Source organism: Phaenicophaeus curvirostris, chromosome 21 (assembly GCF_032191515.1).
Source record: "Phaenicophaeus curvirostris isolate KB17595 chromosome 21, BPBGC_Pcur_1.0, whole genome shotgun sequence".
NCBI lineage: Eukaryota > Metazoa > Chordata > Aves > Cuculiformes > Cuculidae > Phaenicophaeus > Phaenicophaeus curvirostris.
Window position 1 is genome coordinate 4,742,243 of NC_091412.1, and position 12,536 is coordinate 4,754,778.

Below are 12,536 nucleotides of genomic sequence, written 5' to 3' on the forward strand. Positions count from 1 at the left end.
CTGCTCGTTTTTATTACTAATGCTTATAAATGCAAACACATATGCACAGGTTCTTGTTCAGTCACTAATCAGGAACAAGAGCAGGAAGAGCACAAGAGCCAGGTAACTGTTCAATACGAGTTCATGCACTATAAAATCACTTCATGGAAATACGTGTGGATCTGGAGGAGGACAAAGGTGCAGTTCAAGCAGAAGAGAAGAAAGAGGAGAGGAGGGAGAAGGCACAGGCAGCTCCATGCTGGAGATCCAGCCAGGGGGTCTGCAGAGCCAGAAGGCCCCTCGCATAAGCCCAGTGAGCTCCCCAGGCTGGGTGCTGGAGGTCGTGCTGCCTACTTCAGGTCTAATATTATGAATACAGCTCCCCTCTGCTGACAATGGAAAAGCGAGCTTGGTGCGTCCTTCAGTTCCCACATTAAGCCAGTTATTTGCTTCAATGAATCAAAGAACAGTTGCCATTTTTAAGACAGCAAGACTAGCATTTTAGCACTTTCTCTTCTGTTTCTCTTTAAAAACATTCAGCAGATCCCATGAAATGCATCTTCAAAATATAGCGTGCGCTCTCTTTACAAAATGCTATTTTTAGGAAAAAGCAATTTCTGTCTATCAGGCAAATAATACATGACTTAAAGTAACTTGATTACACAATTATTCAATCATTTGGAATGCCTTTGTAGTGTATAATTACTCACTCAAAAATTGCATACCCTCCCCCCTCACTGCCATATTCAGACCACAAGAAGGAAGTGAAAAGGAAGCTCTAGCAGAAAGTGTTAACAGAAAGGCACTGAGCCGAAACTGCACACCAAGACTACCTTGCGTACAGCTCCGCTTATTCACTCACGTAACTCCAAGGCTGGACTTTGTCAGCGTTATTTGCTGATGGTGTTCTGAGGAGTTCCCAGCCACCTTGCAGCTCACACTGTGTGCTGTGGTTCCTTGATGCATTGCTTCAAATTTCATTAAAAGCAGCCTGAACGCTCAGACCATCAGAAATAGATCCTCTGCATTTGTAAGGACTCTCTCAGAGTCCACTGTGAATATTTAGCTCAAGTCCCTCCAAGAGGGAGGTTAAAAACTACTGATTCCGCTTTTGCAGACGTGTGTGTGCCTTTTCACCTCTTTTTATCCTGCATCCCAGAGATGCTGGGCTGTGTAGATCTTTAGTTTGAACCATTTCAGCTGGTCTTGTGGAATTAGAGCAAAGATCAGACTGCAAGAGAAGCACACAAACCAGTAAGGCAACTTATGAGTTTGGTCTCCCACTCTGGTTGTCAGAAAGGCTCACACCAGTTATCCATGTGCCCGAGCACAAAACACAGCTCACTTGCTGTTCTCCTTCCCTCACACCTCCAGGAGGTACTATATTACATTCCCTTCACTTTCGGAAGTAATCACACTTTAAGAGACACAGAAAAGAAAATCAAACTGAGAGAAAGCGACAAGAAGGAGCACAGGGAGATTGAGGTTAAAACCAAACAGATGCCGAATGGGCTTTTTCATTGTCAGTGCTGATGCAGAGCTGACTCTGATGAGCAATAAAACAGAATTAAAACACAGGTCAGCACTCAAATGTTTTAGCAGGGAGATATTTCGTCCAATTCTTACCTAATCTCATCTGGGAACTGTGCATTTGTAACCAGGAAACTAGAGATGCTGTGCTGGTGCAGGAGCTTCACAAAGCGGTTGATCTCTGGGTACATGATGGGCTCTCCCACCAGTGAGAGTGCACAGTGCTTTGCTGTCATCGCTTCCTCAAAGCGATCTGCCTTTACTCCTGGCACACCTGCAAAAAAAGGGAGAACAAGCTAAAATCAACTAAATCGCCCTCCCAAACCATGAATCCATACCTGAAATACACTCTGGCACACAGAAGGCTGAGCAAAACCAGCTGGAACTCTCCTGAACCAGAGGTGACTCCAGTACACAGGCCAGTGCCTGCTGAGCGGAACCCACACAGCAGCGTATACCCTGACATGCAGAGTTCAGGGCTTCATGTGCCCTGTTAGCTACTGCAAGCAATTTCTAGTAGCATTCGAGTCAAGCTTTCCCTTGTTAAGGCCTCAATGATGCTGCATAAAACAACAGCTGGTTCCATGCCACTTCAAGCAGGCATCTTAGAAAAGAAGAGCAGGTTATATGACTCCACTGCTCACCCCCGCTGGCTCCCCAGCCCCGTGAAGGTCCCCAGAGGAGCTGGGCACACTCCACTGAGCAGAGCACCAACAACCAGCTCTGAATCCATACTGGAAACCACATGAAAAGCAACTCCACAGAGGATGCATTCAAAAAAGAAACGCAACACATGACACTGTCCTGAACAGCAAGAGACATTTCAGAACAAAGAGGAAAACACAAGCTCAACTGTATTGTCCACATGAAAATGCTGTCTCAAGGTTTAACTGATCTGAGCCATATTTACACCCAGAGGAGGGCAGGGGAGAGGCAAATATTCTTCCAGCCCATCTGCATCCCACCGAGTGCTCAAGAGTCCATTTGACATCATCTGACTACAAACCAGCTTTTGTTCCAAATATGTCACTTTGCATTTCCTTGACATGCCTTGATGTACTCAAATAATATCTGAGGTTTTAGATTGGAAGTTGGTCTTTGTAAAAAACAAAACAAAAAACAAACCAAAGACCAGGTCCTCAGCTCACCTCTCGTTGCCTAGACGCTGGAGCTCAAGCAGTACAGAAATTACATGCTATGCTGCAAAGCCAAGATAAAAAGAGGTGTTTGCAGATATTGCTTCAGCCTCACGCGCAGCTTTGCTCTGAGTGCAAACCAGCTTTTCTGCATTTTAAACCAGCCGGGTTGAGTCCTGAATAAGTGACAGGACTAATGGTTATTCCACAGAAACCTGACAGTGCTAAATGAGAACTTTATGTGAAAAGAAAGGAGCATCTCAACCACACACTGAGATTAAAGGACTAAGTTTCATATTCTTAAAGCTACTGTAAGTCATTTTTGGAATTAATTAATTTCTCTTTCAACATCTTGCAATTGGACTCTGGTTATTACCATGCCAGCTTTAGAAGCAGGCAGAAAAAATGCCAACATCACATGAAGTTTGAGAGTAACTTTCCCAAACAGTTTACAGCAGGTCTAGCATATGGTAAACACACTCCTGAGGAGAGTAGAGGCTTTGTATGCAGTCATTTTACTATATAAATCACAAGTTGGACAGGGATAAATTAAACAGGAGTAGTGGGTATTCCTGGGAGAGCAGGGACTCTTCTACACTTCTGGCTGCTATACTGCTACAGCACTCAACCTCTTCTCCTGTAGATGAGCCTCCTTCAGTCACTGAACTTCAAAGTTAGAGGCTGGGCAGATTTTGTACAGCATGCAGCAGCTTCAACACAGGTGCAGGAACCTGGGGCTGTAGGAACTCGAGAAGCCTCTGCAAGAGGTTGTGGCATACAGCTTTTGGCTCCTGCCGAGCTCAGGTCTCAGCAGAGCATGCAGCCAAGCCTCCTTTGATCAGCACAACTCCTTTGAAAAGCTGATTCCAGCTGCTCTCCTACTGCTGCACTTCAATTTGGGAAAGAAAAACATCAACTGACACATCACCCTAGAGATTCTGGGTGCCCCTCTGCAAGTACCTGTACACCAGTCACCACAAGTGTCCGAGTAACCAGGGAAATGGGGAACCTGTTTCATCCACTCCTGCAGCAAGACACACAGACATTCTAAAGATTTCCTGGTTCAGGTTATGCATTTTTGTTTGTTTGTTCATTTATCCCCAAGTTGAACCAGGGCTGTATTATCAGAGACTCCCACTCTCCTATTTTTCAGTTATGTTTCTATTCTGTGCGTGTCCTTCGCAAGGGCACAGAGATTTACGAGTCACTACCTAGAAAACTTATCCATCAAATAAACTACTTCACACCTTCCCGCCTCAGCTCCCTATCAGCAAGATGTCTCTCCATCAGTTACTCTAAAAGAGAATTATGTGACATTAACTAACGTCTCTGGTCCTTAAAAACAGTACAAACTATGGCAACAATAAAAGAGAAGATGATGACATATCATCACCTCTAAAGCATGCACAGAGACTCTTAGAATGCTGTCCTCTAGGATGTTCCATACGATAGATGGTGCCCAAAAATTTATCTGTTCCTTCAAAAGAAGACCTCAATTTTAGCACTACGCGTGAAATTAATAAGGCATCAGATTAGCTCTCCATTTCCTTTGGGGCACTGAGATGCCTGTATGTGTGCACCTGAATGCAAAGCCATCCTACTGGCTCAAAATAAGAATGTCAATTCATTCAAATAGCTTCAGGCATTACCAAGAGCGTCAATTCATTCAAATAGCTTCAGGCATTACTAGACACTCAAGAACCTCTCTAGCTGAGACACATTCCCCGTACTGCTCTTCTCCAGTATCCGAATGGTCTGCTTGGCTTGGACACCAGCATTTCAACAGCCCAGCAGATGCACACAGTGCCCTGCTAGAAACCTGGCACAGTCCTCACTGCAGCCCAGACAGCTCCACAGAGCCCAGCCACGACCTGCACTCCCTCTTCAACCAAGCAAATTACTCCATCTCATCGCCCAAGCCTTGGGGTGCTTTGTGGGGTTTTCATAGGATCTTAAGAGTAGTCTCGGATTGAGACTTCCACCCACTTCCACCTGCCCCACCATGGGCAGGGACACCTCCCACTGGATCAGGTTGCTCAAAGCCCTATCCAGCCCGGCCTTGAAGACCTCCAGGGATAGGGCAGCCACTACTTTGCTGTTTTTTGGTGAGTATTTTTTTCCCTTTAAAATCAATCATAATAAAATACAACCTTCTCTTTGCAGAGTACTACTTAGCTTTCCAGAAGCAGACAGCTGTGTTTTCTGCCTGAGGCACTTGCAACCTGGACAGAGTGCAGCTCTGGCACGGCACGCAGGGGACTTTCATCCTGCACGACACTGCACATCTTTTAACTCTCCCTGGCTTAAGCTTACTGCACAGCGTTTCAACTCAATTTTGCTTTCACTATTCTACTGTAACAATATTTTCACATGCACCTCAGGGAAGCGACACGGTAAAATTCACAAAATGTAATAGCAACCTACTGGGCTTTTCTTAGTGATTTTTCTTCTCCGTAATAAACCTTTTGTCTTTAGGTGCCCAAGACAGGAAGTATGTTGCCATCTATCACTCTGAAAAAGTAACACACCTTTTGTTACAGCCTTCCAGACAAAATCTGACATCACACATGCTCACCCCCCATGCAAACCTTCTGTACCCAAACTCCTGCTGTGCTGCCACTGCATCCCATCAGCTGAGTTTACAGGCAGCCATGAAACCCTGCAGCAGTTCTGGCCCAGCCTGGCAAGTGGCGCTGCTGCAGGCACCCTGCATTCATTCGGTTCTCCCCACACAGCCTCAGTGCTGAAGAAACACCCAGGGTAGGGAATGAGACCTGCACTTCTTTACAGATGGCTCTGCTTCAAGCACCAACAGCTGAGTTTTCCTTGACTGAAGGAAGATGCACCACTGACCAACTACCTCTTCCAATGACTCCTCCCATCTCACTGTCTCTTCCCCAAGTAAAACTTTGCCTACAAAATTAACATCATTTTTCCCTATCCCAGTACAGCACCTTCACTTTCCTACCCAGACAAGCTCTAAAGCTGCGATACAGTTGACTGGATCACATCTGCACAACAGGGGGAATGCAGCTAGGTCTGGTTATTCTGGCTGCTCTCTATCCAGTTCAGCACAGGAGTTCCTGGGGAACTGGCTTCCCTGGAGCTGCTGGTCTAAGAGTCTGAAACGATTCAAACCAGCCACTTGATGAAAATGAAGCTCGCGAGGCCCTAACTTGAGTTATTTTCCCGCCTATTGTGTAACTCCAGTGAATGAGGCAGAGCAACTCTGCTCTGCTGACAGAAGGGTTTTTGCCTGTCACATTTTTAATCCATTGGGTTCTCCCTGTGCACAGCCAACATAAACAAACGGGTTCCCAAAATGACAGCCAAGACTAAGGCTCAACTTGCACATTTTATAGCTGCTTCATTCCACTCCTGCTGCTCACGCAGCCTCTGCTGTCAGCTAGCGAGAGCAGAGCCCTAGACCTGTCCTGCCAAGCTGGTCAGCCCTCCCACCGCACAATGCTGACCTTGGCAGAGGAACCAAGTTTATGACACTTGGGAATAAAGAAAAAAACCAACCATCTATGGATACATAATGAAGAAATAACAGACTCGCAAGGAGTTCCTATAAGAAGCAAAATACAGTACTTCTCTGAGGTGCTGTGCAATTGCAGCTTCAGTCACACATAGGAGAGCTGAATAATTCCTGAAAATAATACCCTGAATGCTTTTGCTCCTTCATTAATGAGAAAAATACAGTTCAGAAGTTTCAGATCTAACACAAAAACTCCCAGGGGATTAAGGCTAGGCACTATACTTCCTTTCAGGTTAGACGTTAATTCTTTTTGCCTTCTAATTGCCCTCACTTTTACGTAATAATCAAGATTCCTCGTCACCCAGGTCAGCCTTAATCGCTGTGGAAGCCTCCATGCACACTGAAGAAAAGGATATGACAGCTACCAAGATGCACAAGAGCCAACTCCATTCTGCTCCCTCAAGGCAGCAGTAGTCACCCAATAGCTGACTCACATTCTCATGTTAAAAACAAGGTAGAACATCTCAGAAAACAACGTGTACCAAAGTTTCTTCTCACTTACCCATCTTTCTGATATTACAAGTCTGATGACTCCTTCCCAGTATTCCACAAACGATCAGAACATTTTCAACTATGCTTTGAAGATGCTACTGCTGGCTACCTTTCAAAAGCATCGTCAACAGGGAAGAAGTGGGAGAAGTTACCTTTGAACCGCTTGATCATATTCCGGTGGTTCTCAATAGCCTCCCGCAAGATCATATCAGGTTGGTCCATTTTCCATCGCCACTCTGTGCCCACTGGATTTGTATGATGCCTGAGGGAAAAAGCAGAATTATTCACTGCCATTTGTAACATAGATGGAAGAACACATCTGTCACCCTGGGGACTGTAGTATTATTTAATAATATTAAAAGCAACAAGAAACAGTATCCTGCTTCTGACACTTTTCAGGTGCCACTTTTGAACACTATTGACAAGCCCCTCTCCTTTCAGGCTCCAAATAAGAATGGACCTTGCAGATTATATTAAGCATCTTTTTTTCTGTCAGCCAACACAGTTTTCTGCATCCAGCTATAAAAGGCATTTATAAAACTCTTACATGTTTAACTATGCAACTTGTGCCTTGTATACTTAATAGAGCAAGTTGGCAGAAAATCCACAGGCTCTCCATGCACACAGGACAGCTATTAATTACTAGTGACGAACAGCCCTTGAATTTTTAACACATTCTAACTGTTTAATAGCCATACCAGGTCATGTCTACAAAGCAGCTTATTTAGTAAACGCAGTTTCTCTTCTAATGGGGAGGAGGGTTTTCACAGTCCTTGGCACAGACAGAAGTTCACTCTTACCTTCCCATCCCCCTACAGGCTCTGTGACCCTCCACATCATCTGCTTTCTCAGCTACTCAAGCCTTGAGCATGGTATTTCTTCTCTTCCCAAAATAACATGCCCCAAACCACATATACCAGAAAACCTTTATTTTAAAGATTCCAGGTATGAAATGGGTTTGCTTTGATACTTCAGAGACAAGCCATCACTGGCACAGCACCACCATGGAGTGATGAAAGACTGCACAAGACAAAAGCTTCCAGCTTGCTCCCACTTTCCTCTAGCTAACAAGACTGCCTCCAATCCAGCCCTACTTGCACCCTCTTCAGACTTTTGACCTATCAGTATTACCAAAGTGTCCCAGCCTGTCCGGGTGAAGGTGTTTGCTGCAGTAGGGCAGCACAATACCCTCCCTGATCCCTTGTGGATTACTTTAATAAATCAGCTTTTGCTTGATACCCTCTTAAAATGGCCACTCTCTTCTGCGAGCAACGCTTAGTACTATGAATGGTTTCAAGAAACTTCGAGGGAAAATGCAGCATGAGTATAAAGCATCATTTACTCCAGTGATCAGCTGATGGATGTGGATACCCAGCAGGGAACATGAAGGTAAGGAAACATTGGTGGCAGCAATGATGAAAGGAGAGAGTAAACAGCTCCCAGGAAGGGACAAGAGGGAAAGAGAAGAACAAGAACAGAGTTCAAGAAGCAGACTTCAGTGAATCCCAAGACCCAGCAGGTAAGATCCACGAGGAGAGTTCAAGGGCAAAAGAGTTCAGGGGAACTGACAAGTTTTAAAACTCTATTAAGGCAAAAGTGAAAACTGCAGCAGTAAAAAGCAAAGATATGAAGAGTAACAAGGAACCAGTCTGGCACAATCACAGGCCCTTCTGCAACCTTGTGATCCTCCAGATGGAAATAAAAGAAAGAGCACAAGAACACCAATCAGAAAGGCCAAGGCAAAAAAAAAAAAATTAAAAAAAAAAATCAAACACAACTAGCAAAGGACATAGAAAAGGGAGTAACAAACACTTTCTCTGTGATGATGTGAGGAGTAAGAGGAAAACTAAAAAAAACTTTGTCCAACGTGCAAGCAAACAATGTTTAACGTTTCTCCATGATGACAAGAACCCCATTTGCACCTTTTCTTCTGGTTTCTCCTGACAGCAACAGGAAGAACTCAGATTGGACAAGTACAGGTTAGAGATATATAATCTAAATGAAATGTTTTCACTAGGATGGTTAAACTCAACCTACAGCACACTGAATGAATTGGCTGACAGCATCAGTCACTAGCAATAAGCTGAAAGCCTGTGAGGAGCACATAAAAGTGATTTAAAACACACCAGAAAGTGCAAGTGCAATGCCCACTTAGCAGGAGCCAAAGTTTTCTATACCAGCCTCTCTTAAACATCTGCTTCCTCGGGACCTACTAGAGTAAATAAGTGTTTGTGAGCCCCAGAACACAGCCTCAAGACAGGCAACAATCAGGATGAACCTGCTGATAATGGGATGTTTCACGGCAAGACCACCACTGGTCCTCGTAAGCAAAGGGAAGGGAGAAAAGGTTGAGCTTCTGACTCCATCTTACTCAATATTCTCAGTCCACCCAAAGAAACGCTCCATAAGTAGCATTGTTTTGTAAGAAAGCACAGATGAGGGTGGAAAATTTGAATCAAAGATTAGTTACCACTGGTTCCATATGACACTTGAGGCTTTAAGCAACCTTATCCAGTTGAACGTGTCCCTGCGCATGGCAGAGCGGTTAGAACTGGGTGATCTTTAGGGTCCTTTCCAACCCAAACCATCCCGTGACACTAGATCTATCCCAAAAGATACCTGCAGGGTTGTGCTCTGGACTGATCCTATTCTCAGCTTTCAGTTTTACAAACCTGCACTGTCAGTTCCTTTGATATCACAATATTTCACATTTCCCTGAAGAATTTAGCCTCTGGAGTCAAGTTACTTAATGAGAAGAAGCATTTGTTTAAATCTATGTTTTCAGTTTTTTCCTAATTTTTTTAATGACCTTATTAAGTACCTCTCCTATTAGAGATTATTAAAGCTCTTCATTTTGCAGGCCTTACTGTGATCACTGGCTGTAGGCCACAGACTTCTTTAGATTCTCTTTACAGAGCTTCAGCTGCTGCGTACTGTACAAGTTAAAGCTGAAACCTTCAAGTACAGGTATAAACATCATAAAGTTACAGAAGAAGAAATATGAACCAATTTCTTCACAGGATATGTCACTGCCTGGTCTGCCTCCTCCTCAGATGCAAAAATAATAGACCCTATTATTTTAAATCTTATTTAGCTGTTCCATCTCGCCACAATAATTGATTAGGCTTTCAACACTCAGCCAGAAAACATAATCAAATCAGGTTTGCCTAGTGATTGTGCTGCAATAGTGTCAGAAAGCCTCAGTCCCACACTTGGCTCTAATTGATTAAAAGATTTGGTTATTTGCACATGTCCATTTAGACTCTTTAGCTTAATTGTCACTACAAACACAGCAAGACTAGCTGAGAGCGATAATGGATAGTGACAGACTATTTTTGTAAGGAGAATTATGACTTAGAGATGTTGCAGTAATTAAAGTGTGGAGGTTCCCCCCTTGCTCTTGATGCACAGCCTCAAGAGTTCAACTCAGCACGATCGCTACCTTGCAGGGGAAACGCCATACAAACAAATCATCTGCTTCTTTTACCTTCCAAAGAAGCTGCCACATTATAAACCTGCACCACCAAATTCTCTGAAGAGGAGAGGCAAGGAAGCACAAGCCTGCAGTCACACCAGTAAGGCAGCACTGGCAGGCTTGGTATCTACCAGAGACATACTGTGCTTCCAAGTGCAGAGAGGAGAAGGAAGGTCTCCAGTGCAGAGTCGAGTTACATCTCTTACAAAAAAAAGCCTGATTTTGAGTGTGTTTGGATGCGGGCTCCACCCATGATTCCTGATTCAGGGCCAAAATGTGTCAGTCACGACCAACCAACTACGATGACATCCAGTTCCCAGGGAAAGCAGCTTAGCTACAGCATTTCTTGCCAAAGCGAGGAAGAGAAAACAAACAGGCTCCTTGGTCTTTTCCTCAGCAATCCCAGGAGAGCTGCAGTGGTTATGCAGTTGGAGACATTGGCAGAGTCTGCAAGCATCAAAATGCTGAAAGGAAAACTCAAGAAAAAAAGAATTGCAGCGGTCTTATCTGCAACTCAGTGTGCAAAGCTGTACAAGACCAGCAAGGCATAAAACCTGCATTAAAAAAAACTGCCAACAGTAGATCAAAACTATCACTTCATAGGTCTCCAACAGCACAGACTGTAACTGCTAATAAGAAGGTAACGTTTATCCTACTCAGTCACCACTGCCTGTGATTCTACATTTAGTCTCACGTGATTAAGAACCTGGAAGTTATGGTAGGTTTAAAGTAAAACATGAATGGACAATCCTGGCTGCAGGGTTTCTGAAACGTGCTAACATGCAGCGGTGAGGACAGTGGGTATAGAAGTCCCTTCTTCCTACATAAAATTAACCCAAGGAGCACAGCTCACAGTCACACAAAGGCTGTAACAGCCCAAGCACAGGATCTGAAAACACAACGAAAGCAGAGGAAGCTTCTTTCAGTCCTGCTTAAGGTGTACATAAAGCAAGTGTTGGGATGAGTCTCAAACTGAGCCTTAAGTCTTGCAACTCAGCAGAAGTCTGAGAAGAGAAGGCAGCCAGCTGCAGTCCACGTGGAAGCATCCAGCAATTGCAACCCATTTTACCCACAGAAGGGAAATAAATGAGAACATTTTCAGCACAGTCCCCTTGAAAGCTGTTTCCTTACATTTAGGTTGTTACCATTAGTAAAATAAGCATTCTAGCGTTTGTTATCATTAGGGCTACCGTTTCTAGAATTCCTCTTAAGTGACAAACAGCAGCTACAGGATGATGAGTTAGAGGCACACCGAAGGTATCACACATGCTATTTATCCCAATTACTGTACTTCTGAACTCACACTTGTCTGACTTCCCCAGTTCAGTCCCATGCTCCACACATAGGATGCTGCTTCTAAGAAACACCGAGCTGGGTAATTTTGAGAGAGAACAATGTTAAATTGTCTGCAGTGCAATACTAGGAACAAAATGCCTCATTCTGGTGATATTATTGCTTTCTATTTGCTGTTCGTAATGTACCTTCTGTGTAGGAACAGAGGGACAATAATATGCACTATCTTCTTCCTAGCAGCAGTCATCACTGCAGAATTAAATGCAGCACTGCCAGCTGATGCACTGGAAAGAAGAGATGGGTAGCACAACTTTCTTTCCATTCATTAGATCGATCTGAAGAAAAGCAGAAAAACTTACTTCCATTTTAAACACGCCACTGGCTGTGTCGTTTCAGGTCAGGATATGATGAAAGCCCATCAAGAGCACCAGTTAACATTTTGTAATAGAGTCCCAAATTCAAACTTTAGTGTGTTAGACACTGTCCATCCTATTAACACTGACATGAAAGACAGCTTCAAAGAGCCTTCAAAATCACAGCACTTTTTGCACTGATGCTGTCATTTAGGCGCTCTCATGAAATATTTGCATTACTAAAATGTGAAGACTATGAAAGACAGAAAATAGTACTCAGAAGAATTTGGCTGGTTTTGCATGGAAATGCTGGGATGTTGGACATTCAGGCTTAGAGTTCGAATGGGTGTTGTTAGCAGACAGTACGTGGAATAGGTACAAACACAAAAGGAAGTGCAGCCCCCATGGCTGGAATTAGCTAGCAAGACAAGACAAAAGAGCTCAAAGAATAAACTCCACATCCTCCCACTAAGTATGCTTTCACATCACTGCTTTTATTTCTGCTGAGCCTCTCAATCCCTCTCACCGATCCCATTCTGCACTCCCTCCTAGCCTAGCAAAAGCCTCCCTCAGAAATCCAGGCATGTTGGTGAGTAAGCAGTGCTGGAGCTTCTCAGAGTTCAGATCCAGACAAAACTTATTTCCTTCAGAGAATTAACAACAAAGTAATTCCTCTGAGAAAAGGGGTCACTTCGTTGACTAAAATGTAAAGTCATTTATTAGCTACGGTTCAAGTC

At 43.9% G+C, this 12,536-nt stretch overlaps 1 protein-coding gene across 2 annotated transcripts in view; it reads right to left on the reverse strand.

Annotated features, from left to right (window-relative positions):
* LOC138729741 (S-adenosyl-L-methionine-dependent tRNA 4-demethylwyosine synthase TYW1-like) overlaps window positions 1-12,536 on the reverse strand; it is a 90,127-nt gene that overhangs the window by 45,766 nt on the left and 31,825 nt on the right. For both annotated transcript variants that reach the window (XM_069874226.1, XM_069874227.1), the window contains exons 11-12: window positions 6,831-6,940; window positions 1,606-1,783 (exon numbers count right to left, since the gene is read on the reverse strand). In XM_069874226.1, coding sequence (XP_069730327.1) covers window positions 1,606-1,783; window positions 6,831-6,940 — 288 coding nt within the window. The remainder of the gene's footprint in view (window positions 1-1,605; window positions 1,784-6,830; window positions 6,941-12,536) is intronic.